Source organism: Phalacrocorax carbo, chromosome 8 (genome assembly GCF_963921805.1).
Source record: "Phalacrocorax carbo chromosome 8, bPhaCar2.1, whole genome shotgun sequence".
NCBI classification, from domain to species: Eukaryota; Metazoa; Chordata; class Aves; order Suliformes; family Phalacrocoracidae; genus Phalacrocorax; species Phalacrocorax carbo.
This window is the reverse complement of record NC_087520.1, coordinates 1125334-1150720: the sequence shown is the minus strand read 5'-3', so window position 1 is coordinate 1150720 and position 25387 is coordinate 1125334. Positions and strand designations below refer to the sequence as shown.

At 53.0% G+C, this 25387-nt stretch overlaps 1 protein-coding gene across 1 annotated transcript in view; it reads left to right on the top strand.

Moving 5' to 3' along the window:
• Positions 1-3622, top strand: part of KCTD16 (potassium channel tetramerization domain containing 16) — a 79550-nt gene extending 75928 nt beyond the window's left edge. Inside the window, exon 3 of the mRNA XM_064458226.1 lies at positions 3058-3622. Within this exon, the coding sequence (XP_064314296.1) occupies positions 3058-3509 (452 nt within the window). The 3' untranslated portion in view covers positions 3510-3622. The remainder of the gene's footprint in view (positions 1-3057) is intronic.
• Positions 3623-25387: the final 21765 nt, after the last annotated feature.

The window sequence follows — 25387 nt, the reverse complement described above, 5'->3', positions numbered from 1 at the left end:
GTTGGCAGCAATATTTTCTTTTTTTCTTTTTTTTTTTTCCCCATCCCATTTTTTCGTTGGGGACCTGTTCCTGGAGTGGCGGCAGCAAATGGCCACCTTGGACCCTGGCGTGAGGAAGAGGTTCCCCATCAGCCTCACCCCGCTGTGCCGCCCTCCCCGCGTTGCCTGCAGAAGCCACTGGGCCAGCGCTGCAGCTCTGAGCCGACTGCGCCCCCTTCGCCGTCCCCTGCCCCTCGCACCGGGTCTGACCCCGGCCACGGCGCCGCGGTTCCTTCTCATGGGGGAGACCAGGGGCTGTGCTGCTGGCCCGAAGTTGCTAACCTGAGTTATGCTTTTCTTGATCTGGATTAAATTACCAATCTGCATGAGTTGGAAATGATAATTACATTTTAGTGGGAAGACGGATGCTTGCGAACGGCATTTAAATCCATGATTATTGCAGCGGTTTGGTCAGGGAACAGTTGTTATCAGTGCCAGCTCTTCCCCTTTGTCACGGCTCACTGCGTTTGGGCAGGTCTCCAGCTGAAAAAGAAAAAACCAAGCCATGCACTACATGAATCAGGAAATAAATTAAGTACTATTCAGGGGTTCCCATCGCCGACGGGTTATGCAAATGAAGGACCGTGTTTCCCAAAAGCCTCTGTTTTGTGCACGACCAAGGCCTCATGCGTGGGGAGGCCGCCTCCGAAGCGACGTGGGTCACCCGCGGGGGTGAGGGTCCGGGTGGGCAGGGGCGACGCTGGGGGGTGACGCCCAGCGGGCCGGAGGCTGGCACCTCTGCCTGCGCCGTCTGACAGCCGGAGCTGGCTGTGCTACTGACCCTCGGAGAACAAATATGTCTGGAGAAATTAGGGGTGTTGGAGCTGTGAATAATGCAAGACAACTTCCCAAACGCTGTTCCCTGGAGGCTGGGGAAGCCACCCGCGTTCTGATGCCCAGTTCTGAATTCTCTAGCGGGCTGTATATATCCTTTTTGTTGCAGGAGAGATGTTTATTGGCATAAGTAGCCAATGGTCGCCTGAATACTGCTTTATTTATTAATTTAACCAACAACCACTAGCCGTATTTAATCCAATGAAGGTATAAAGACAGCGATGGTTACAGACTGTAACAATAATGAACATTTTTCTGAGCGGTGGGAGTGGAACAGTATTGTCTGAACATTTTCTGTAGACACGAGGACCATCTTGTTTTGTTTTGCTCCATTTCGTGCCACCGGGGAAGCGTGTGGTTTGCGGGGCCGCGTGCCTGCGTGCCCCGTGCCGGTGTCGTGCAGAGGGACTGCACGTACCTCCCGCAGCCCTCCTCCCCTTCGGGGGCTGGGCCGAAACCCCTAACACTGGATTTCTTTGTAGCTGCCAGGATTTTACCTGTAAGATCCCAAAAGAAAAGATCCGTGCGAGCTGCCTGTACCCAGGATCTGTGTGTTTTGCTTTTTGCAGCCATTCCTGCGCTGTTCCCTTCTGGCGGTTATTTCGCTGTAGCACGTCACGCTGCAGCTCCAGCAGTGATGCCACGTAGTGCTGCTCCCTCTGAGGGGACCAGAGGGACAAACCCACTGGTCTGCTGACAAACCCACTGGTGGGGTGGCTGCGAGCCTGGCACCGGTGTGTTTGTGCCTGCGGGGTGTTTGCTGTGAGCCAGCTTGCTGTGGGGCCGCAGGGGAGTGCCACGGAGCGGCCGTGAAACCTCCGTGGAGCGGTGGTGAGAGTGGTGGGGGTCCCTTCCCCTGCAGCGGGGCCAAAATTTCACTTCAGCCGTATGGGAGAGCTGCCAGCCCGTGCCACGTTGCTTATGCTGGTCTGTTCTGGGGCAAAGCCCGTGGCAGGGTGCTTACCTGCGCTGGCTCGTTACGTGCGGTTGCTGATGAGGGGCAGGACTCCACAGTTGTGTGTAATTGTGCAAAGATCATTGCAGGGGTCATCCACGGGTCTTTGGTTTTAACCTGAACATGGCAAACAGGGAAAAATGAGGTGGGTTGGATTTAACAGCGTATTTGAGACTGTCCTTTTAAAAGCGGAAAGCTGGCGGGCTGGGAGGGTTCCCAGGACTGAAGCAGCCTGGCATTCGCAGGTGGGACCTGTCGGTCCCTGCAGCCACCTCGGGTACAGCCTTGGCCTCTTCACACACCAGCACAGACAGACCCTTCCTACGCGAACAAGTTTTATTCCCTCCTGTCCAGACTTTATTAAACGCAAACCCAGGGAAGATCAGTGCCAACACAAGTTGCTGGACCCATCGTGTTTTGCGGAGACTGTAGCTGGGATGGAAAGGGGCAGCAGGCTGTGCCATGTCCTGCCTCCTGGCACTGCCTTCTGCTGGCAGCCAAAAATTCATCATTTGTTTGTCTGTCTTGAACTAGTAACCTTGGCCTTGACCCTGGCCCTGTAACCTCTGTTCACACCTATGAGTTTATTGGCTTCAAAGGAACCCTGCATACAGGTAAAAAATTGGAGGAACGGATCGGGAATGACAGAATCTGAAGTCCTCATTCTGTTTTTTCTCTGTCCTTCCTCAGGCAAAATTTCGGTGGGCATCATCAGGATTTTCTCTTAAGGGAGAAAAAGCCCTGTGTGTGCTCAGGGTTTGGCCTTGGCTTGGTGGGGGGAGGTGGCAGCAAATCATTAAAAGCCTGAAAAGCAATTAGGTTCCTGAAGCCATGGTTGCTCACTCTGGTTAAACACCTGCCTGGATCCTCGCGTGGCTGATTCTCACTGAGGATCTCGGAAACCTTTTGGCCGTGTGCTGGGTGTCTCAGGGGACCCGCAGGGGACCTGAGCAGCGCATGCGAGTGGAGCAGATGAAGGAGCTCCAGTGTTCATGGAAATCAGCTCCTGCTTGAGGCCAGGTGGAGGTTTTGCCAGCAGTTTGCGGTGACATTCAGGAAACCTCCCGCGAGAGGTTTCCTGCCGTGCCGGGTGGCCGCGTCCCCCCCTGCTCCCGTGGGTCTCAGCAGGCAGCAGCGAGCCCAGCAGTGGGTGAGCAGCCTGTTTCTGGGTGCCGGCAGGGGGTTCGGAGCTGTCGGTAACCCCGGGGTGCTCTCTGTTCCTCTTGCAGGTGAGCCCTCCCGGTGGTCCTCGTCCCACTGCGACTGCTGCTGCAAGAACGGCAAAGGCGACAAGGAGGGAGAGAGTGGCACGTCGTGCAACGAGCTGTCGACATCGAGCTGCGACAGCCAGTCGGAGGCCAGCTCCCCCCAGGAGACCGTCATCTGCGGCCCCGTCACCCGCCAGCCCAACATACAGACTCTGGACCGGCCGGCCAAGAAGGGGCCGGTGCAGCTGCTGCAACAGTCCGAGATCCGGAGGAAGAGCGACCTGCTCCGGACTCTCACCTCTGGCTCCCGGGAGTCCAACTCTAGCAAGAAAAAAGCAGTGAAGGAGAAGCTCTCCATTGAGGAGGAGCTAGAAAAATGTATCCAGGATTTCCTCAAAATCAAAATCCCAGACAGGTTTCCAGAAAGGAAACATCCCTGGCAATCTGAACTGCTGCGGAAGTACCACCTATAGGCTCAGGGTGGGCAAAGCACATGACCTTATTACCGTTAGAGCAAGATTCTAAGTGATACGAAAATAATTCCCAATAATAATTATTTGTTAGGTCACACACACAAAAAAACCCATCTCTGTAGTACTGCCTAATTTGCCTATTTCACCTTAACGTTTATAGTCATAGGGTAACGATATTTTTCCAGTTGTGGAAGCACAATGACAAAACGCTTTTATTTGTAAACTCGTGAGTCTTACACAAGCTGAATACCTTAAGGGCACAACCATACCGACAAGGAGAGATGCTCGTGCGCGGATGCTGCTGATGCCGGTGGGAACGTGGCACGTGAGCAGGCAGTGTCCGGGGGTGTCTGGGGACTGCATGCCTTCTGCGTCCTCCTCATAGTGCGTTTGTTTGGAGGGATGTACGCAGCTCAGAGAAACAAGCTATGCCATGACAGTTTACCTTAAGCATGTGTCTATATATATGTGCATATATATATATGTGTGTATATATATCTCTGTGTATATATATATGTATATATATATCAATATATATTGCTTAAAGATTTTCTGGCTCTCTACTTATAACTGCACTTTCTCAGAAAAGAGCATTTTTAGCAGTCTGTGGATGTTCCATTTCTTCTTCAGGTCTTTGAGGGCTGAACAGTAGAAAACCCATCTCACTGTCCCTCTCCCCGACTCCCTCTCTGTCTTCCCCCCCTGCTTTGAGACACTGTCAGTGCATCTCAGTGGAGACCAGGGAGCAGCGTGTGGGTCTTCGTTGCCGTCAGCAAAATATTCCATTTGGTTTTGATGATCTTGTTCCCCCTGTGTCCTCCCCGCACCTCTTGTCGTGTTTCTCAAGGCTCCCCAGTGCCAGTGGGTTAAGTGCGTGGTGATCCCAGTTGGAAAGCTGTAGGGATCCTCGCGGGGCCGAGTGTGGTGGAGACAGAGTGGCCGTGCTGGTGAGGGGTCTGGTCTCTGCAGGCTGGCCGTGCTGGTGAGGGGTCTGCTTTCTGCAGGCTGGCCGTGCTGGTGAGGTGGCTGCTTTCTGCAGGCTGGCCATGCTGGTGAAGGGTCTGGTTTCTGCAGGCTGGCTGTGCTGGTGAAGGGTCTGGTCTCTGCAGGCTGGCCGTGCTGGTGAGGGGTCTGGTCTCTGCAGGCTGGCTGTGCTGGTGAAGGGTCTGGTCTCTGCAGGCTGGCCATGCTGGTGAGGGGTCTGGTCTCTGCAGGCTGGCCATGCTGGTGAGGGGTCTGGTCTCTGCAGGCTGGCCATGCTGGTGAGGGGTCTGGTCTCTGCAGGCTGGCCAGGAGCGTGTGCCAGGAGCATTGGGCCCCAGCTGGCAGGTGGAGCAGGCACTGGGTCCCCTTTGCACAGAAGCAAACACAAGAAAGTACCTGCCTAATAAGCCACGTTTAGTGCTCTGCCTGGCAGGAGATCGGTTGCCAGAGGACAGGAGCATCGCCGTTCCAGCCGTGTGCGTTCGAAGAGACAATGCAAACCCCAGAAGGAGGTGTCCATGATCCCTTGTGCAGCCGCCCGTCTGGGTGTCCCGACCGCAGCGGGTAGCAGGACGTTAGCTGGAAACTGTGCTGAGCGCCCCGTGTTATGTTGTCCGGGGAGCCGTGGGAGAGGCTGGTCCTGCACTGCTTGGAGCAGGGTGCCCACAGCCCCCCGGGAGCCTGGGGAGGGGGAACGGGCCCGTCCTGTGGGCTGCAGCAGGCTGTCATTGCCAGGGAGTGCGTGAGCACAGCGGCAGGGGCCGGGGAGCGCCCAGGAAGCGGGTGTTAGCCGGGGGTCAGAGGCGTAGGGCCAGCAAAACCTGGAGCAGGTAAGCGTTGGGAGGGGAGGGGCTCGGCTCAGGGAGGGCTCGGCTCAGCGGGGGCTCAGCTCAGGGGTGAGCTCAGGCTGCCGGGGCGGACAAGCCATGGAGACTGACGGGAAGGTGAATTGCTCCAGCCAACCTATTTTGGCCATAGCTGGGAACAAACCAGCTGGAGTATTTGAGATAAATTATTTGTTTTCTAAAGGCACAGGAAGAAAGAGATTTATATATATATATATACACACACGTATATATAAAAAACATACGGGAAGTGATAGTGCTGGTTACACGAAGCATTTTGATTGACTTAGTGTCCTGCAGGTACCAGGGCTTCCCCCCTCTTAAATTTCAGACTGCCACGGGAGATGATGTCAAGTACACACAGGTTACCTGTCAATCTTCATGCAGTTTCAGCAAGGTGGTATCTTTGTGCTTGCAGGGCTCTGTTGTGCCCACACACCTGGCTGTGGCAGGCTTCTTGTGCCAGAAGAACGGTAAGGTCTGCACGAGCGCACAGGCAGAGGTTCACACCCATCGCTCAGCTGCAGGCGTTACGCAGGCTTATTGGTGAGGATGCAAATTTTACCAGCAAAAAAGGAAGCAATACTTGTCCAGAGTGCTCCGTAAGCGTGAGCTGTAGGGAGGGGGAAAACCCTCCCAGCAATACATCCCCCAGTCTTTGGAGAACAGGGCTTGGATGTGGCAGCTTGGCATCATCTCTGCTGAGGTTTTACACGCGAGAAGGATGCTATTTCTTACTGTGAATATGCGGAGTGAGGATTGTGAAATAGAGGGTCTGGCCTGGGAAATGCTGGGCTTAGTGAGAAAACTCAGCACTTCTTGGGATCAGGCTCTAGAACCAATTCAGGTTTTAAGACATTCATAGTCACAGCTGAGTTCAGGCGTGGTAGCTGTGCAGCCCTCCACTTACCTGCTCAAAAGGCACATTTTCACATGGAGATCAGTGTTTTGCACAAGATCCACAGATTTGGCTCCTCTTGGTTATTTGTTGGCTAGTTTATAACATTTTTCTTTTCCTGCGTCTTGCCCCCCCAGCCTGGCACCAAGCGAACAGCGCTGGGGAACAGACACGGCTCTCCCTCGGGATTTCCAGCTGAGTGTGCAGATCGGGACGGATCACCCCTCTTCCTCAGCAGCAGACTGCAGCTAAAACCTTGTCCTTCCCACCACTCCCAATCATTCCCTGTCTCTTTTTAATACCACAAATATTTGGGCTATAAAATCCATGTGACAGAGTGGAAGAACAGGCACTGGCGGGGTGTGTGTGTGTGTGTGTGTGTTCCCAGACTGATGTTCAGGGCGCACAGGATTGCACGATGATTAATAACTGTAGAAAAATTAGACCAAATGAAATGCGCCCGAATGGGCTTGATTTATGTGGCCTTCATGTCTTCAGTTTTAGATGAAATGGTTATTATTCTCCAGTGCTACAGAAATAAAGGTCTTAAACTTCAGTAATCACAGGCAGGCCGAACCTGCTAGGAAACACAACCTGGGATGGAGCCGGAGGAGAGCAGGTGCCCCGGCGTGTGGGTGCACACCCGTGTGTGCGTGTGTTCGCGTGCACTGCTGCGTTACTGCAGGGGTCTAATTCCGCTCTGACTTCACGTTGGTAGAGGAGCTAGGGCTGTGCTTTGAGGCTTTTTGCTGTTAAGACTGACTGGCAGGCTCTAGGTGAACAGCCTCTGCTGTAGAGGAGTCCCTGGGCAACAGTGGGCAGCCGTCCACCCCTCCCTGATGGGGGTTAGCCTGAACCCTAGATGCTCCGCAGCATCCCTTCCTGCTGCTCAAAGGCTCCCTTCTCGCCCTACTGCTTCTCTCTGGACCACCAGTACCCCACAGCGAGAACAGCACCCCACCAAAGAGCCATGCTCCGGGCACGGGACGCTGCCAGCGCGAGCCCCTGCCGCGGGGCTGGGGGGGGGCGGAGGATGGGGGCACCGTGCAGTGGCGTGGAGGAACCACAGCCAGGTAGAGACAGGCTCCAGGGTAATAAAATACGCTGCTCCACGGCGGTCCTGTAGGTCACGTGCGGGCAGCAGTGGGTCAGGAAAGAGCAACTGAACCTTCTCCTGCCGGTGGCATCGCCACCGGACAGGCACCGAGATGATTCTTCTTATCTCAGGAGGGTGATGTATAAACTCCAGACGACCTCTTCCCAAAAATAACGTCATACACACATACATAAAAAATAATATCATGCACACATACATATACATATATACATATATAAAAGTACATATACATACCTATAGTTAGATGTATACACGCACCTTGGGACGAAAGGCGTATACTTACACCTTTTTGGCAAGGTTGCTCCCCCCGTCTGCAGGACGCAGCGCCGCTGGCTGTGGAAGGGGCAGGAGACATTCCCGCAGTAGGTGGGTATCGAAGCGGTACCTCGAACCAAGCCGTCAGCCCAGCGGGAGCAGGGAAAGCCGGTCAGTGCTCAGCACGTCAGGCCCCTGCCTCCCGCCCGGGCTCGTCCCCGGGGCTGCGCGGGGCTGGGGGGCTGCAGCCCCCCGCTCCTCTCCTGCTGGAACGAGGCAAGGAGGGAAAGCAGGGAGGGGGCTGCAGTGCAGCGGGGGATCAGGAAATCAGAGTAACACGTTGTCTAAAGGGTAGCTGGGTTTTGAGCTCTAAAAATATTCAGCTCAATTACACTTTGTTTCAGCAAGAAAACCCGTGTCTATCCCTAGGACATTTTTGGTCACTTATCACTCGCAAGCCAAAATGAAACTCAGTTAGCAGAGAACTTCATTCTTTCTAAAGTATCTGGGGAGCAAACTGGCCTTTGAGCTACTTTTCGTGCATAACAAAGACCAGATGTAAGTTCTTTTGAAACTAATTTGAAAACTTACATTGACTTAAGTGGGACCGAGACTCTATTAAAATGCCTTTGCTTGTAAAAAACGGGCACTTGGCGTCAGTGGGGATGAGAGAAAGCCATCGAGCTGTAATAAAATTCACATCCACTCGTGTTGCTCGCAATGTTCATCACTTCTGTGTATGGCAAACAGGTCTGGTCGTTCGGCGATGGTCTTGCAGAGCCGGCCTTTAATTATCATGATCTATTCAGTAGTCTTGCTTAAGCTTTGCTTAGGACGCTGGGCTGAAGGAGCGGGGCAGGCATTCACCCCTGCGCAGGTGCACCGCTGGATGCGTGCCTCGCCGGTGGGTGGCACGGCCGCCCTGCAGCTGCCGGCTGCTCGTGGTGCCCCGGGCACCGTCCTGGCCGCGAGTGCTGCTGGCGCCTGGGCTCAGCTCAGCTGGACTCGGCTCAGCTGGGCCCAGCTCAGCTCCCATCGCAGCCGCGCGCATCCCCGCCGGCCTCGGCAGCCCGCGCGTGCTTACGCCTTCCACGGTCAGAGATTCCAGTTTTCCAAGGGCTTTGTTACGTGCCCAAATGCCTCGAGACAGACACCTGAGCGGGACTCAAGCGTCAGGGGGAGACAAAGGGAGAACATGTGAGTTTACATAGATCCGTGGGGACCAAATTATTTTATTTTTTCCCTAAATCATCTGCACGCACCGTATAGAGGCTTCACAGCACTCTGGAGAACCTGTTTTGGGTCTTTAATTCTAGTTTTGAGAGTCCATTTATTAATTTTAGTTGCAGCGCTGTGGGCTGAAGGAGAAAACAAGGTTGATTTTCATTGGCAGTGACCATGCCGTGACCGAGAGCTTCAGCCGTAGCTCACACTGCTCTCCTAGTCCTAGAAAGGCTGGAGGAAACTTTCCGACTTCTTGCCCTGCCCTGAAGCCCTTTCCACCATTGCGGGTGTGCACGTGGACTTGGCTTTCAGAGTACTTTATGCATAAGGCCCCATGTGTATCATGGTACAAAATAATTGTCCAGTCTTATGGATAGTTTATGCCCCAACGGGGTTTTGTAGATTAATAGTGAAAGAACAAAAAAGCACTTTTAAATTATTTATATTATAAAAAGACATTGTTTATTTTTCTCGGCATCGATATCACTTAGCTAAAGAGTCAGTTTGTAAGTACGATATTACAGATTTTAAGCTATAGCAATGATAAAGCAAACACGAAAAAGCAGAATTCAGAATTAAGCGGACAAAACCTGCCGACGTGAAGCAGGACGGCAGGGCCCAGCTGGCTGACGGGGCATTGCTGGGCTGCAGCAGGGGACGTCCTCCCCGGCGACCCTTCGCCCCTCTCCTCCGGCTGGGCCCCCCGGCCCCGAGGAGCGGGCGCGCGGGGCCGGGAGCGGGGCTGGCCCCTTCCCCGTGCTTGCAGGGCGCCGCGGTTCATCCAGCCGCCCCCGCCTTAGAGGAGCGAGTGCTGCGAGTGCAATATTTTCCCAGCCAACGCAGGATTTAGAGGGGGGTTTGGTGATTTTGCGATCTCTTCGGGGCCTTGCTCATGTTACATTTTCGGACCTCATACAAGCACTTAATGACTTTGCTGAGGCTGAGTCAGTCTGTTGCACATTGACGTAGATTAAGTGGCACCCACTGAATTACCTCTCTACTTTCCAACGTGGTTCACTTGTACATAAGTGTAATGTCAAATTGTTTACAGGTTATTTTGTGCGTAATTGTGGAAAAAAAAAAAAACAAAAAAACAAAAGACAAAAAAGTTTTAACTACAAATTTAAAGGAATTGATTTTACTGGAAGGTGTTTTAAAAAATGAATGTGCTTAATGCGGTATAGACATCATTGATTATGGTCTCACATGAATGCATGTATCTCCGTGTTGTCAGTCCCCACCAGTGAGGTTATTGGCAATATTCTGCAGTCTGTGAATAGCAAATATGCATAAACTACTGTGACTCTGACAAATATAACTCGGTAACTGTTTCTACTGTGGTATGTAAAAAACAAAAACATGTAGCTTTTAGCCTGCTGTATTTCCCTGGTACAAATAATGCCGTGAAAGAAAGAGACATCTTGGCTAAAACCAAACCAGTCATAGCTGTGACCTGTGCGGAGTCATTCATGCGATGGCACCTGCCAGGTAGCTGTGGTCCAACTGCTAAAAAAAAAAAAAAAAGGAAAAAAGCCTATTTATAGAGGCTCGGAGGTGGTAACCGTGTTGCTGTCGCCTTCTGCTCCAGCGTCACTGCTGGCGGAAGAGGCGACCTTTTGCTGAGGATGACGCTAAACGCAGGGAGCCGCTCCACATTAACCGTTTCCGCGTGCGGGTCAGGTACAGCGCGCCGGTGGGAAGTACAGCTGTCGGTGTTGTGGCGTTGGGCGGCTGAAAACTGCAGCTAATTTGTGTCTTGCCGTTCGAATAAATCAGTGCATATACACTGTAAGAGCACAGACAAGAATAAATAAGTTGGTATCCTTCAACTGTCATATATATATGCACACACACGTAAATATATAGATAGATTCATACATGCTTTCTTGCCCACTGTGATTTAGCATCGGTTCATGTTAACCAGTTCCCTGCAGGCTGGGGATTATCCTCCCTTGAAGGTGGTGCGGGTTTTTTTCCTCATTTATTTCTGGGTTGGGCTGAAAATAACATTTCCGTGGTCACAGGGTGAGATCCTTCTCCCTCCCTGTCTTGAACGGAGGTTTTCTGACGCCGTGATTTGAACGTACAGTCACCAGCAGCAATGCTTCTGGAAAAGCCATCATTGCACCAGGGGTTACCTGCCAAAGTATTTCCAAGAATACTTTGAAATGCTTTTATCCTCTGTCATTTTAAAGATGCCTTGGCTAGGGAAGGCTTCACTATAGCCAGTGGCTGAGTCACAAATGGGGATAACGCAGGGCACGGCAGGAGGAGAAGGATGCAGAGGGACAGGCGGGATGTCTCTTCTGGACATGGAGGGGCTGCCAGCTGTGGCCTTTCTCGGTGCTGGGCCCCTCGTCATCCGTCCCAGGCAGGTCCCAGGGTCCGCGGATGGTGCCCAGCTGAGAGGCTGGACGTTCCTCCAGTAGCTGCTGCAAAGATAAAAGGAGAGGGAGGCTGCCGGGGCAGGAGGAGGCCGTCTGCAATCCTCTCCCCCAGCAGTGCCGTTCTTGGAATGGCAGGCTCGTAATTTGGGTTTATCGTCATCTCTTCTTCCCTCCTGCAGAGCTGTCTGGGAGGGGCTCGGGGCTTGGTACCGCTGCGATCGCCGCCCTGCATGGCCCGGCTCGCACCGCACTAGCACGGCTCGAACTGGGAGGCATCGCTGTCGGCAGGCTGGGTCTGAAAGAGCCACAAAACCAGGCAGCTGCTCGCTTGTGGGGCTGAGTATCCTGAGGTGATTTTTTAAAATTATTTTTATTTTTAATCTGTGGTATCTGGCTGTTCTTCAGAGGAAACCCTTTCCAATGGCCCCTTCCTAGGAGAAGGTGAAAGATCCCGTCTTTGCAGAGCTTCCCCCATATGCTGCTTCCCCAGAGGAGGGTTTTGGATGTTACGGTATCTGCGTGAGCGTGCGGAAAGCAAAGCGGGTCTGGGCGTTACACCTTCCCAGCCCAGCAGACGACTCTGCAGAAGACGCCTGCCTTCCGCGTGGGTGACAGCGTGCCCACACCTGCGAGCCAGCCGTTCCTCAGCTGCTGTCGAAGCTCTCGGGAGAGCTTCTCCCAAATGAACGGCCCCTTGCCTGGAGCCGAGGGGATGGGGGAAAAGGCAGGGGGGCAGTAAGGATTCCACTGCCGTTTCCAAACCAACCTGGTGGTCTGTAACCCTGTTCACCTGCCTGCTTTCTCCTGGGTGGCATTTCAAGCCTGGAGCGCGTTGCTGGCTTGTCAGGGGAGCACCATCCTCCTCCTCCTCCTCCTCCTCCTCTTCTTCGGGGGCTGCTTTGGCCAGGGCCAGTTTGGGGCACTGCGGCTGCGAAGGTGAAGGTGAAGATCAGCTCACATATAGCGCTCTCGTCTTCATACGAATAGAGCAAGTGGCGATGCTGCTATCGGCAGTTGTGTGTGAGAAACGACACAGGTTTCTTCCCTGGCTACGCCTTTTTATCCTAAAGGAATATATCTAATTTACTGCAGGTGTTCGGTGCTGGTAACATGAACCAGCAACTGCAAATAGCTGCACTCCAGATGTCTGTGGAGCTGTTGCGCTTGTGTGTGGACGAGATCTCTGTGACTGATGGATTTTGACTTGGCGACCAATCTTTTTTTTAAATGTCAGTTTGGAATAAACAAAAAATTGAAGTTTTTCTTTTTTATGTGAAACTACAAGTATCGTTTTCTCTAACCTGAAATGAAAGAAATATTTCACTTCAAACAAAAAAGAGATTAGTAATGATCTATTACACCCATTTTTTTGCTCTTGTTTTGTTTGAATTAGGTCAGTTTTGAACTGAAAAATTAGAACTTCTGAGAACAAAAGTTGAAATCCTTCCCTTTTGGAATGCAATGGATGTATTTTTGCACATTTCACCATCTCCCCCTTCCATACATTTGTTTTTCCATCCAGACCTGTTTCCAACTCGCCCTGCATTCCTGGATGGTCCCATTTCCATGGAGCTATTGACAACCCGTTCCCCGCCCCGGCCTCCCACTCGCCCCCCCGGCAGCGACGCTGGCAGGCGGGTGGGCTCGCTGCAAGCCCCGGCGAGCGCAGCCGCTGCTCGCAAACCTGGGCACACGCTACCAGGAGACCGCCCCGCTCCTTCCAGCGTCTCCATGCCTTCGTAATACGCTGCATTTTTTTTCAAAGCAGCACATTTTGCAGAAAATATTTTAAGCATCTCTGCTTGTTAGCGTACATTGATTGAAGCCATGCTCTGGGGTTTGGGGGGATGTCGACGCCGGGGCACAGAGGTGGCTCTCGGGCAGCAGCGCATCTCGCCTCAGACCCCTGAGGTCGAGCGCACTCATTTGTCCCAGGAAAAAAGTCCTTTAAGACCTCCTGAGCTTCTGGGAGGTGTAGTTAGATGTTAGATGTTTCCATTGCCTGGTCAGACAAAATGAAATAAATCAATTTAAGATCACAGTTCGTTTTGCAAAAAATGGTTTGTTTTCCTTCAGTGGCTCAAGAGACCACAAAGAGGGCAGTAGCACTGCCCTTGCCCTTCTTTCAACTTTATTTAATTATGCTAATACTTTATTATGTCTTAGGCAGCGTTGGGGTGGTTCCTGGGAAGCTGCGCTCCGCGGACAGGCCTCGTCACAGAGGTGCCACGACCGCAGGGTCTCGGGTACGCGGCGCCAGCAGGCAGCCTCCCCCAGCGCGAGCACGCACCGCGCTGCACGGCCCAGCGCCGGTTAGCAAGGCTCTGCCCGGCTCCCGAATAGCAAATCTTTGGAGCTTAACTCTTATGGAATATATTGTTGTCCTCATTCCCTTTCATGTGGAAAGAAAAAAATAAAACCCTTCTTCTCCTTTACCGACTGGGGAGGTGAAGACAAATTCCAGCAGTCGGGAGGAAAAAGAAATGCCCGGAGGGGTTGGTGCATGGCCCAGCCCGGGCTCCGGCTGCGGCTGCCCCACTTTGCCCCTGTGCGGGGTCCGGTCTCACTCTCCACCTCTCTCAGGCCAAGGAGAGCACATCGGAAGCACCCGAGAGCGCTGCTGCGGGGGCCCCCGGCACGCCCCACCTCCGGCCTGGGCAGGGGCTCAGCTCCGCAGCTTCCCACGTGTTTTCTAGGGCAGGAAGCCGGATTTTGCTATTCCTAGCACTTCTGAGCACTGTCTTGTCTTCTTTTGACGTCAGGGCAGGAGTGAAAGAGCAATGGGCGTTCAGGTTCGAATACCTGTGTGATAATTACTGGGGATTTAATTGCCTTCCCTACGCAGCACTGTACGATGCACATGGGAAGTAGGAGAGATGCCCTCTGATACCAGGTGGTATCAGAAAATAATTTTGACCTGCCTTACAACTATATAATTAAAGGCGCTTAGATAGAGAAATATGTCGAGACGTGCGCATATTTCTTTTTCTTGCTGATTGAGTTACAGTCATAGAATCACAGGAGCATTGAGGTTGGAAAAGACCTCCAGGCTCATCAAGCCCAACCCCCAGCCCAGCGCCGCCGTTGCAGCCTGTGGTCAGAGCAGGCAGCGCCGGCGGGCTCTGGACTGGCCCGGTGCCTGGAAGGCGTGCTGCTTGAGCCCCGCCGGCAAGCGCTGGTGGGACGAGCGGCGCCGGCTCATCACTCGACTCCCTCAAACGCTTGTCAGAGGAGAGGGCACCTCTCCCCAGACGTAACCCCTACCCCCCCCAAAATGGCAAGCTGTCCGAGCACTCTGCAGATGGAGGAGAAGGGCTGCGATGGGAAGGCTGCTGGTTAATGCCTGCGTCGCCCTTTCTGCTCGCTGGTCTTAGCAATTCCAAGACGCGATGGTCAGGCAGGGTGAGGCGTGGCCGTGCAAATCAGAAATGGGAAAGAATTATTACTGTGGCCCAAAACCAGAGCAAACGAGCTGCTCAGCAGCTTGCTGGTATCCAGTGGAGAAGGAAGATCCCTTCCACTGTCAGGCAGGGGCCGGGAGGGACTGCGGCGGTCGGACGCAGACCCCTGCACCCTCCAGCCTGCGGCAGCCGCCTCGCCCCCGCTGTGCCGAGGGCAGGGGCAGGGCAAAGAGGAAGCCTACTGCAGGGAGCTGAGGCAATGAGGTTGTCTCATGCGAGAGCAGAAAGCAATAGATACTCGCTTCTTGCTCGACTTTTCTCTCCCGCTGATGCCGCGGAGTGCCGAGGAGCTGGTCCTTGCCCCGTCCTCCCGGCGGCAGCAGCCGCCCCTCGGGCTCCTGCTGTCGAAAGGTCTGTAGGGGACAACTCTGTAAATACAGCAGGTTAAAAACTGGCAAAGTAACGGCGGATCTGTATTTAATGCAGATGTTTCCCATGTTTTGTAGTATTGTTTTATTGATAAATAAAAATAAACCAAAGACAAAAAAGGCATTTGGCGTAGTATGTGTGCCCTGCACTCGCCTATAGCAAGGGGACGCTGCCCGTCCCACGAGGAGCTGCACGGCCCGCTGCCCCTTACCCCCGCTTCGTGCTCTCCTGGACGACTTTGGGGCTGGGGGGTGACCACAGGCGGCCCCATGCTCGGCTGTGGGTGTCGCTGTCAGTGCCGGCACCAGTGCTGGGCCGGCGAGCGCAGCCGTCAGGCAGATGGTTTAGATTTAAATTTTGGGAGGCAGTCTTTTCAAAGCTATTCGTTGAACGTACACCATTAAGCAGCTGAATACACACTATTACCTGGCTGGCCACAAGCCCGTGGAATCAATAAGGAATTCTGCATCAAAGCCGTGAAGATGCCTCATGATCATCACCAGGTTTCTTCCCTGCCCCCCCTTCCAGGGAGCTGCAGGGAGGGAGGAGGCTCCTTGACCAGGGATATTCCCGTATTATTCCTGACAGCACATATAAACCCTGCTGTGATCGGTCTGTATCCCACTCCCAGATGAAAAATATGCTGCAGAGTTGAATTTCAAGACAAACTAGAGTTTTCTGTCACATAAGAAATAATAATAATAAAAAAAAGGAAATACATAAATCAAAAGTGTAGATTAGAACAGTAAATCTGACCAGAGATATTTCTACATTTGGGGAGGCGGAGCGATGGGGTTGAAGGATACTGATTAGAAACCAAACCAGACCCTAGACCTCAAAGCCGTTTCAGACACATTTTTAGAGCAGCTGACGAAGCCGGGGTGCAGCTCTGCAGCAGCAGCACCGCCGAGGCCACGGGCTGAGGGCCCCTTCCCGGGCACGGCGAGTCCCCGGCCCCCCCGACCGGACACACCGAGGGGCTGAAGCGCGGCTGCCTGAGCTCTGCGGGCTTCTGGTCCGTCAGCTCAGCACCTTTTGCACACTCTGCAGACATTTCATTTAAATGTTAATACCAGGATACCTCTCGTAGGGAAGTGGGGGGGATGAATGGATTCGGGGCTGAACAATAAGAACAGTTCCTTAAATGTAAATCTTGTCTTCACCGCCGGCACCGAAGTCTCACTTCTTGGCCGCTCTACTTTGCCCTTTATTTTCATTCCTAGATGTGCATGCACATAAGCCATTAAAGGTTAATGGAAACCAGGAAAATCTGGTGCATTTTTGCATTATATCAGTGTTATGCTACAATCTTCGTCCACCCATTCCTTGTTTAACCACGACAATACGAGAGGGCGAGACTTCTTCAGCTTAGCAGCGTTTTAACAAATGGGGAAAAAAAAATACCTGGGCTTTGCAGTTTGGTCCCTCAAAATTAGGGGAGCAAGAACCTGTGCAATTTCAATCAAGTCCGCTCCCGGCCTGAGGGCGAACACTGTGTATATTAAAAAACAGCCCTCCTGCTGTCGCCTGGTCTCTGAGAGCAATGCTGTACAGCTGGGAGGAGGATGACAGAGCGGCAGCTCAGAAGTTGGTGGAGGCGGGTGCGAAACTGGAAGGGCAGCGCCTCTGCTGCGGGCGGGAGGCTGGGGCAGACGCCCTCCGGGGGCACCTTCCAGCCTGGCTGCTGGGCTGGGGGAGAGCTTGCCGGAGGAAAGGCAGGCTCGTCTGGGGGGAGGCAGGTGGAGGATTACGAGACGGGGAGCGAACCAGGAACTAGTGGCAGGTTGAGATGAGAGAGGCCCTTCAGCTGGAGGAGCCAGAGTCAGGGCGGTGGGAGAGCGTGGAGGGCAGCCTCCCTTCCCCGGGGTCCGAGAGGTGTCTCAGGGGCCGGACCTTTGTGACTGACACCAAAACTATTCATCCTGCGACCGGGACCCATGAATTGATTGGCACAGATTTAACCCTGGAATCCGTGTAGCATTTGCTCCCCGTTGTTGAACGCCAGAGCCACAGAGGCCAAAACTCGTCCAAGCCAGGAGCCATGAGGGCAGTTTATCTGCGAGCTGATTGATACCTGGCTTTTGTAAACCGCTCTCGAGGCGGCGACTCCAGGAGACCCTCGCAGCGTTTCGTCCGACGTGCATTTTGTTCTCAGCAGGAGAAGAGGCCCTCAGTGTAGAAACAATAACACCCACACGTCTTCACTGGCAGGTGATGTGTTTGGACCAGAGACAGCCCCTTTGGCAGCCCAGCTGGTGGGCGCCAGGCAAGCCTTCGCAGACCCCGGCGCGTCGTGGCTGGAAGCAAAGCCACCACAGATTCAAAGCAAATGTTTTCTTTTTTAAAGTATTTTTTTAGCTGAAGGAAAGTACTGACACAGGGCAACTCACATCCTTTGACCCATAAGTTAAGGAGCACTGATGCCTCTCTGAACGCTGGTATTTATTTCTTAAGCACAGCCTAGGACAGACAAGAAATAGCAATGCACGCATCCCTCTGAAACTGCCTTAGCGCAGCTAAGGCGCTGCCGAGCACGCGGGCACCGGGGAGGGTGTCACCACCGCCTCTGGAGCACCACAGCTCGGCAGCGTTCGCCTTTATCCCCACCGAGCCCTCCAGGAGCTCAGGTGCCCTCTGGCTTGAGGTGCGCTGTGCTGGGCAGAGCAGCGGCCTCTGTGGCCCAAACGACCCGCTTAAAGCCAAGTCGGGAATCGGTAGCAGAGGCAGAAATAGAAGCTGAGACCTGCTGCACTCTTTTAACCACAGACCGGGTCCTTCCTGCCCCCTCGGCACGCCGGCCAGCCAGCTGAGCCGCGAGACGTGCAGCGTGCCCGTAGCCGCGGGCTCGGTGCTGGGGCGGGGAGCAGCGATGGAGCGAGGCGATGGCAGGCGCCTGCTGGGAGGGGTCCCTCCAAACAGAGCCCACCATCCTCAATCCTTGGCCCCTTCCTATTGCTAGTGAGGGTGCAGCGTGACAGTCAGCGGCAAGAGCCCCAGTAACCCCCAGCTCAGTGTTAGCCAGCTTTCTCATAGCTGAACCGCTGATGGTTGGTGCCGGTACCATAAAAACCTGCTCCGACACCCATCTGAATTATCAGGAAAACGTCCGCTGAGCTGAGCAGGAAGAGGAGCCAGGCTCTGCAGCGGGATCGTTGGTGCACTACTGAGTCACGAAGCAGGACTGCGAGGACAAAAATATCACTAATGGCTGACAAATTATCCCGAAATGCTCAGGATTTTTAAAGCACAGCAAGACAAACAAAACTTGAAGCAATTTAACTGCGTGTAAATTAGCTGCCTCCCAAAGAAAAGCTTGAGAAAAATGGTTTCATCAGAGACTTGTTAAAAATCACTAAAACCATTAATACTCCAAACATCCTCTCTGTGGCATAAATTTTGCATCTTTCCAGATGTATTTTTATTATTATACCCATTTTATGGGAGGGGAAAGCGAGGCACAGCTATTAGGATTATTTTGCCCCAGAGATCACAGCAAACAGAAGCCAAGAGGTACCAGAACCATCTCCTCTTATTGAATTCCCAGTTAGGTGTGCCTGTGCGGCACCAGGCTGCCAAATCTAAAACCTTTTTTATTAGATTTTATTTAGTCTTTACTGAAGCAAAACATTCCCCGATTTCAAGATTTAGTGCTGACAGTACCAGGAAGCCAATACCTGTTATTCCTGCAAATGTCCATTTACCCATGAAATAGGGCCGGGCGAGCAGAAAGAACGTGGGAAGAAACTCTGCTTGGGATTTAACCCCTTGAACCTCCTGGGGAGCAGTTACAGAGCTCTCCAAGCTAGAGACAGTACCGGGCTGTCAAAAACTGTTTGGCACGTTCCAATGTAAACATATTTTAGCGTATGGATTTGCTGAGCTGCTGAACATAACGTGATGGGCTATTTCTGCTTCCGCCCTGCCGCCCCCAGCGCTCGCCTGTAACCCTGAAACCCTGGCGGTCGGGGCACCGGGCAGCTTTGTGCTGGTACCGCAGTGACCCGGAGAGGTCTGCGCCCTCCCAGGGGAGCGGGACGTGGCGGAGAGAGGCGAAGGCCGGCTTCTGCGGCGGGGCGGGGAGGGCAGGGAGCGGGGCGGCGGAGCCCCCGTCCCCCCCGAGCTGTGCTCTGCCCCTTGACGGCAGGAGAGACGGGGAGGAGCGGCAGGGGCTCGCGGAGCACCCCCACCCCTCTGCGCGGAGCTGGAGCTGTTTCGGTTCGCCTGACTCTAACAGCATTGCTAACCTTGCCCCCCCCGCCCCTTATTCCCTCTTTATGACCCGATATAAAATGGAGATGAGCTACAACAACAGATGAGCAGCAACAGATAAAGGGCTCCGAGTGTGTAATGGCCTGTACGCGTTGGCGGCATCAGTGACGACCTTGGCTGTACCCCCTAAGATAAATCCGCGGTTTCCTTTTTTATTTGGTCACAGACATTAACCCCCGAGTTAAATTAGCCGCCCGCTACGGCACAGACCCTTTCCAGCACATCTGAAAGGGTGCAGGCGCTCGTAGCCACGTGTCGGAAATGTCATTTCTGCTTTCTCTGTGATCTCGCCTGTGTTACTTGAAGCTGTTATTAAGCTACTCTAATTATTTTTTAAAATCCAATAAAGACATCTAATATGTGTAATTTTAACATAATGCATTGGGAATAGTATGTAGTTTAGCGATATTACCAGTGCTACAATAAATGGTGCTACTCCTGTAGCTGTGCGCCTTTCTTTTCATCGTTAGCTCAGAAGAACAGGTCTTCATCTATTTATAATTATTCATTAGGACCATTACATCTGACGCCCGTCTGTCCTTTGCCATAAGATGCTCGCTGCCTCACTGTGACCAACCATAGAACTTTGCTTATGTTGTGCACATGTGTATGACATGTAGGTAGATGGAAATAGGTGTAAAAAGTGCTCAGGCAACCTGTGGTGTGGGGCTGGGGTAACCACACGCCGCAGAGCCATGCGAGAGAGAGGCATAATTTTTCCCGTTGCCACCAGGTCTCTCCCTGGCCTTTTGCATTAATGAATTAATCCAATCTAACCCTGAGAGAGCACGTGCTGAAATAGCATGGCTTTAGGCAAAACGATGGCGAGTACAGAGGATGCAGGCAAGGCTGCAGCTTTGTAATAATAATAACACGAGCGTGATTGCCAACACTTAATGCAGACAGGCTGCCGAGTCACACGGCCGGACTGATGTACAGCCTGGGACGGGCGGCAGCGAGGGTCAGTGCTCACACGTGCAGTAATAGAAGGATTAAAAATATGCCTCTGCTCTAATAAACCCTCAATTAACAGCAATATTAGCCTGGATGCATCCGCCCATCCTTCTAACCCCGATGACCTGCCCTTGCCGGGGCTCCGGGAGGGGGCAGGGCTGGGAGGCAGGCTGCTGATGCCCCCGCGCCAGCCCACGCTGCCGGACGAGCTGCTCCCAGCCCCTGCCCGAAGCGGCCGCGGGTCCCCAGCGCGGCGCGGGGGCCGGCGGTCGCTTGGCTTGCCCAGGTGTCAGCGCGCGGGCGACTCGCTCCGTGCCGGCGTGCGCGATCCGCCGCGGCTTTGCCGAGGGGGTCCCGACCCGGGCAGCGCCGGGATGCTCTGGCTGAGGTGGGAGAGGAGGGGAGCAGCCCCCGACGCCGCGTAACCGCCGGCTCGGGAAAAGGGGCACCCAAACTCACTCCCGTAACCAAAACCCGTCTGTGTCTCCCGAGTGCTGACGGCTCTTGCCGGAGACACGTGGCATCCTTCTGCCGTTGCTCTGGGCAATTAAACCTCACTCAGCAGGTCTCACAACCCCTTGCAAGGCTATCCTTGAATTCTCACTCATGTCCAAACTTGTAGGAAGAAAATGAAACCAAAAAACCAAACCAAAACAAACCACAAACCAACAGAAAAAAAAACAAACACAAAAAAAAAGAACACAAACCAAAGACAAACCTAACAGCCCTCTCTTCTTTCATGGTAAAATTGTTATTTAAGGGAAAAGCTGTCCCTGACTAAGGCGGCAACAAGAGCTCTCCCCCCGCTCTAAATTGCAGACGTCCGGGTACCTTCAGCCATACTTTTCCCTCCGTCTCCACCTTTCCCGCCAGCTTTGTGTCCTGCTTAGGGCCCTTCTCACCTGAATTATCCCCCACGCAGCTACTGCCACGTTTGTCTCTACATCACAGTTTAGCTCTTCAAGCTCTCCACAAATCTAATATATTGATCTAATTAGCCACAGAAATCATTCCAGCTTCTTCATGCATTTTTGCAGCTTTTACCCAACATAAAAGGCTGAAGATTTTCCGTCATAATTTCATATATTTTTAATCACCCCAATCTTTGTGCCATATCTAATACCTCCCCGTATGCCATGGGCAAGCCGCGGTGATGTTTTCCAACCCTTTACCTCTGCTCCTGCTTCACGCTGCTTGTTACGCCCCATGTGGCACCGCAGGGTGAGCACTTATCTCTAACGCACAAGCGTGTTTATTTTTCCAGCACTGTGGATGAGGTGGCCGCGGCGAACAATGCAGACCTAAAACTGGCGGTTTAGCTGCAGTTGTACAATGTGCCTCCCCAGCAAACAAAACGCGAGCGAGGACGAGTCCGTCTCCCCTTCCCTGGTGAACCAGGGAATCGCAGCTGCGGCTGCGCACCCTGCGCTGCAGAGGCCTTGATGGGGGGAGGAGTGGCGGCTTTTCACCTGCGTTAAACTTTCAGCGAGGCGTTCAGCCACCGCCGTAGCAGCCTCACCGCTCCCGGGGATCGCCTTTGCCTGGCGGGAGAGGCCAAGCGCCCCGGAGAGGCTTATACCAGCCCGGGCACCGCGTCTGAGCGCGCCCCAGGCTCCGACCCGGCACTGGGGCGGGCTGGCAGAAGCTGGGTCAGCGCTGGGCACCACACCAGGGCCAAAGAGGAAGATGCTCTTCAGGTTTCTGACTTCAGCATACGCAAGCCGATACTTCAGCATAACAAAAACCCCAGGTTTTTTTTCCGTCGGGCTTGAGCCATCAGATGCCTCGAAGACTTGCCTATCGCTATGGTACCTACGCTCCCAGTGGTTCCTGTACGTTTACAGTTAATTAAGTACTAAAAGAGTTCTATCAGGGCCTGGATGCTGAACCCAGCTTCCATAAATTCAGCTGAATTTGCTTCTTTGGGTGTTCTCTTTGTCAAATATTATATCATTTTGTAACATCGACCGTAGTGAAAGAGCAAGCTGCTCTGGCTTGTGGGGCAGCAAGTCGCCTGCTTTGCCCTGCTCCCAGAGCCGCGGCGAGTCTCCCCTTCTTCCTGCCGGGGCTAAAACCAAGGGCGTTGGAGAGGGGGAGCAGTCAAACCCCGCTGTAATTCCTTCCAGCCACCAATCCAAGCCCCGAAACAGGAAAATGGATATTCCCTTTAGATCTACCTGCGAGGAATACAAATGTTATTCTGCTTTTTTATAAATGTCCTAAAAACTGTATTTAAGCTCTTTCTAAAAGGACAAAACAGGTGAGCTCTGTTTTCCAGCGATCATTCCTGCAGTTGTATTTTAGCCCTGTTATAACTAATAATCTCCTCCAGGTGAAGCCTGCAAAGGCATCCCAAATCATGTATTTAAATGATAGCAAAAAATTTCCCCTAACTCCTTAAAGTTAATGATCTTCATTTTCATTTTCCACATATTTCTCTCCTTGTAATAGCCATGTGCTAAATCTTCATGAGATTTTTATAGTTTCGCTGAAGGAATATTTGCATAATTATTAGTGCATAATCTACTTTAATGGTCCAACTGATTTTACTATTCTAGCTAAATGTATGTGGTGTCAGATTTAAGCATATAGAGTTCTGGACAGTTCTTGGGCAAATACCGCGGCGGCTGGAAGGACGCGTGCCCACGCCCGTGCTCGCTTCAGAGGGCGGCGTATCACCAGCGCCCTGGCAGGACCCCCCTCCTCTTGGTTTGGCGGTGCTGCGGCAGCGGGACGCGGCACGACGGGGGGCCGGGCGGCAGGGCTCGGTGCCCACCCCGCCCCGGCGGAGCAGCGAGAAGCACCCCTTCGGCCACTGCTGGCCTTTACACGCCGTGCTGGGGGAGCAAAGCCACAGCGCAGCCGCACGTGCCCCGGCCCCGCCGCGAAACGCAGGCCCTCCGGCCGGCAGCTGCGGCCCCAGCGCGTGGGCAGCGCGAGGCGGGGGGCGATGGGGCGCCCCGCTGCAGCACCGGGTGTCTGGCCGCCTGCTTTCCCGGCTGGGAACCTTCCCCCGCGGGGCTGACGTGAAAAATATATAAAAAGGCTCGCCTAAAATAAGCGGAGTGAGGTGTGCGGATGCTGTGATGGCAGCAGCTATATACGGCGGCAGCACAGAACTTCTGAGGGAAGGCAGCGCGCTTCTGCTGGTTTCCAAGCAGATCATACTCTCTCTCTAAAGGCCATTTCTAGAATGTACATACCTCTTCATGAAAGCCACAGTAGAGACCTTTTGAGCTGTAAAATCCGGGAAATGAAGAAGAAAAGCAAAGCACCTCAACAAATGCAGGCAACAGCGTGCTGTGAGCGCAGCTTTGGGGCAAACTGCTCTTTGTGCGTTGGTTTTGAAAGTGTCGTTATGCAATTAATATTATTTAATAAATCGAATACATTAATAAATTGAATAAATTAATATTATCTAATAAAAAATACTTACATGTTTTAATTGAGAGATTCCCCAGGCCTGAGCCCGGAGGCTGGGAACGCCTCTTCTCTCCCAGGTCCGAGCGCAAGCCCGAAATTAAGCTCTTAATGCCTTATTAACAGCGGAGAGTTCAGAGTGTAAAATGATTTGTTCCTTAAATTATATATTAAATTAACTTTCCTTGTGTATTTTCAGGCAGAAGTTAAATATTCCCACACAGCAAAAGACAATCGAGTGGGGTTAGCCGGACTTTTTATTCTCCGTTGACCGAGACGCCCAGAGCCCGAGCGGAGCCGCGTCTGGCGGCGGTGCCGGGGCTGCAGCCCAGCACGGAGCGCCGCGCCGTGCCCGCTCTCTGCCTCCGCTTCTGCCGCCGAGAACTGCCGCCGAAATCCAGGAGGTTTACCCGGCTGGCGGGCGCTTCGGCTGGGTGAAAGCCAGACCAATAATGAGCACCCCTGTGCTTGTCATGTTACCTGTGCTCCTGCAGGGCTTTCGGCTCCCTGAGAGGCAGCACAGCACCCCGCGTTTGTTCTTCCCTAGCAGCTGACAAACACCACTAATTGTTATCCTTTCAGCTCTGCGCAGGCAACAACAGCCGTAGTTTGTGATTTTTATTTTTTCTACACAGAACCTGTCAGAATAACATGATTAACTGTTGCTGTCACATCCCCAAATTGTGCACACTGCAATCCTCAAGTTTTTTCAACAGTTTTGATGGTACCTTATTTCCATAATAGCACATAAACAACCACGTAGTACAAGGCTATAATTTCATTGATTGTTCCTGGCAACCTTGTATACCATGACAGCTCCTGCAGCTCCAGTGATTTGTCACTTGCAGCTCAGGATGCAACTCTTCCGTCTGACACGGGCTCGTATTTTTACATACAATCCACTCACGTTTCACATCCCCAGGATAAATGTATAATGACCGTATAGGAATCTGATGCTTCATTTGACCTCATCTGCGGGGGGGGTCAATAAAGTGCCTCATCAAACATTTCGGGTGTCAAACAGTAGCTGGTGCACCGGAGTGGAGCAGGAGTTTTTCGCTCCAGACTCTGGCATTCCCTCTGCTCCCTTCCCACCTTGGCACCCAGCCGGCACCGGGGCATCTTCCTCAGGGCCTCAAGCAATGGTTGAGGCGTGGAAGAGAAAAATAGCCCCTCCGAAAGGCAGCCTGACCTGCAGCTGGAAAACCTTGGCTGCCGTGCCCATGCTGAGCTGCCTCCGGGGGGTCCGTGTCCCTGCGGGACCACCGAAGGGGGCCGGGACAGTGTGTGCGCCGCGGTTTGGGCGTGCTCCTGGAAACCACCGCTACCACGTGGGCTGCGGAAAATGCCGCCTTTTTGGCTCTTGGATAGACAAATGATCAGCGTCCTCCTTTGTAAAGGATGCAGCTGTAAGAAATTAGGAAATAACTTCTGGATAAATAGATTTATTGGTGCCATTTGTCTTTACACGGCTGGAATGGTGTGTTTATGAAATATTTATAGAGCTTTCCTTCGCAGCGATGGAACGAGAACCAGTTAAACAATGCGTGGGTCTTCATTAGTGCTATTTCACATGCAGGTTCGCGTTCTGTCTTGTCTTGTCCCTTCATTAAGTTGGCCCGCGTGAGAAATTGGCCCAGGTCGTTAATTAATAACTACCTCTTCTGTATAAAATCGTATTCCTCGAGTTAGCAC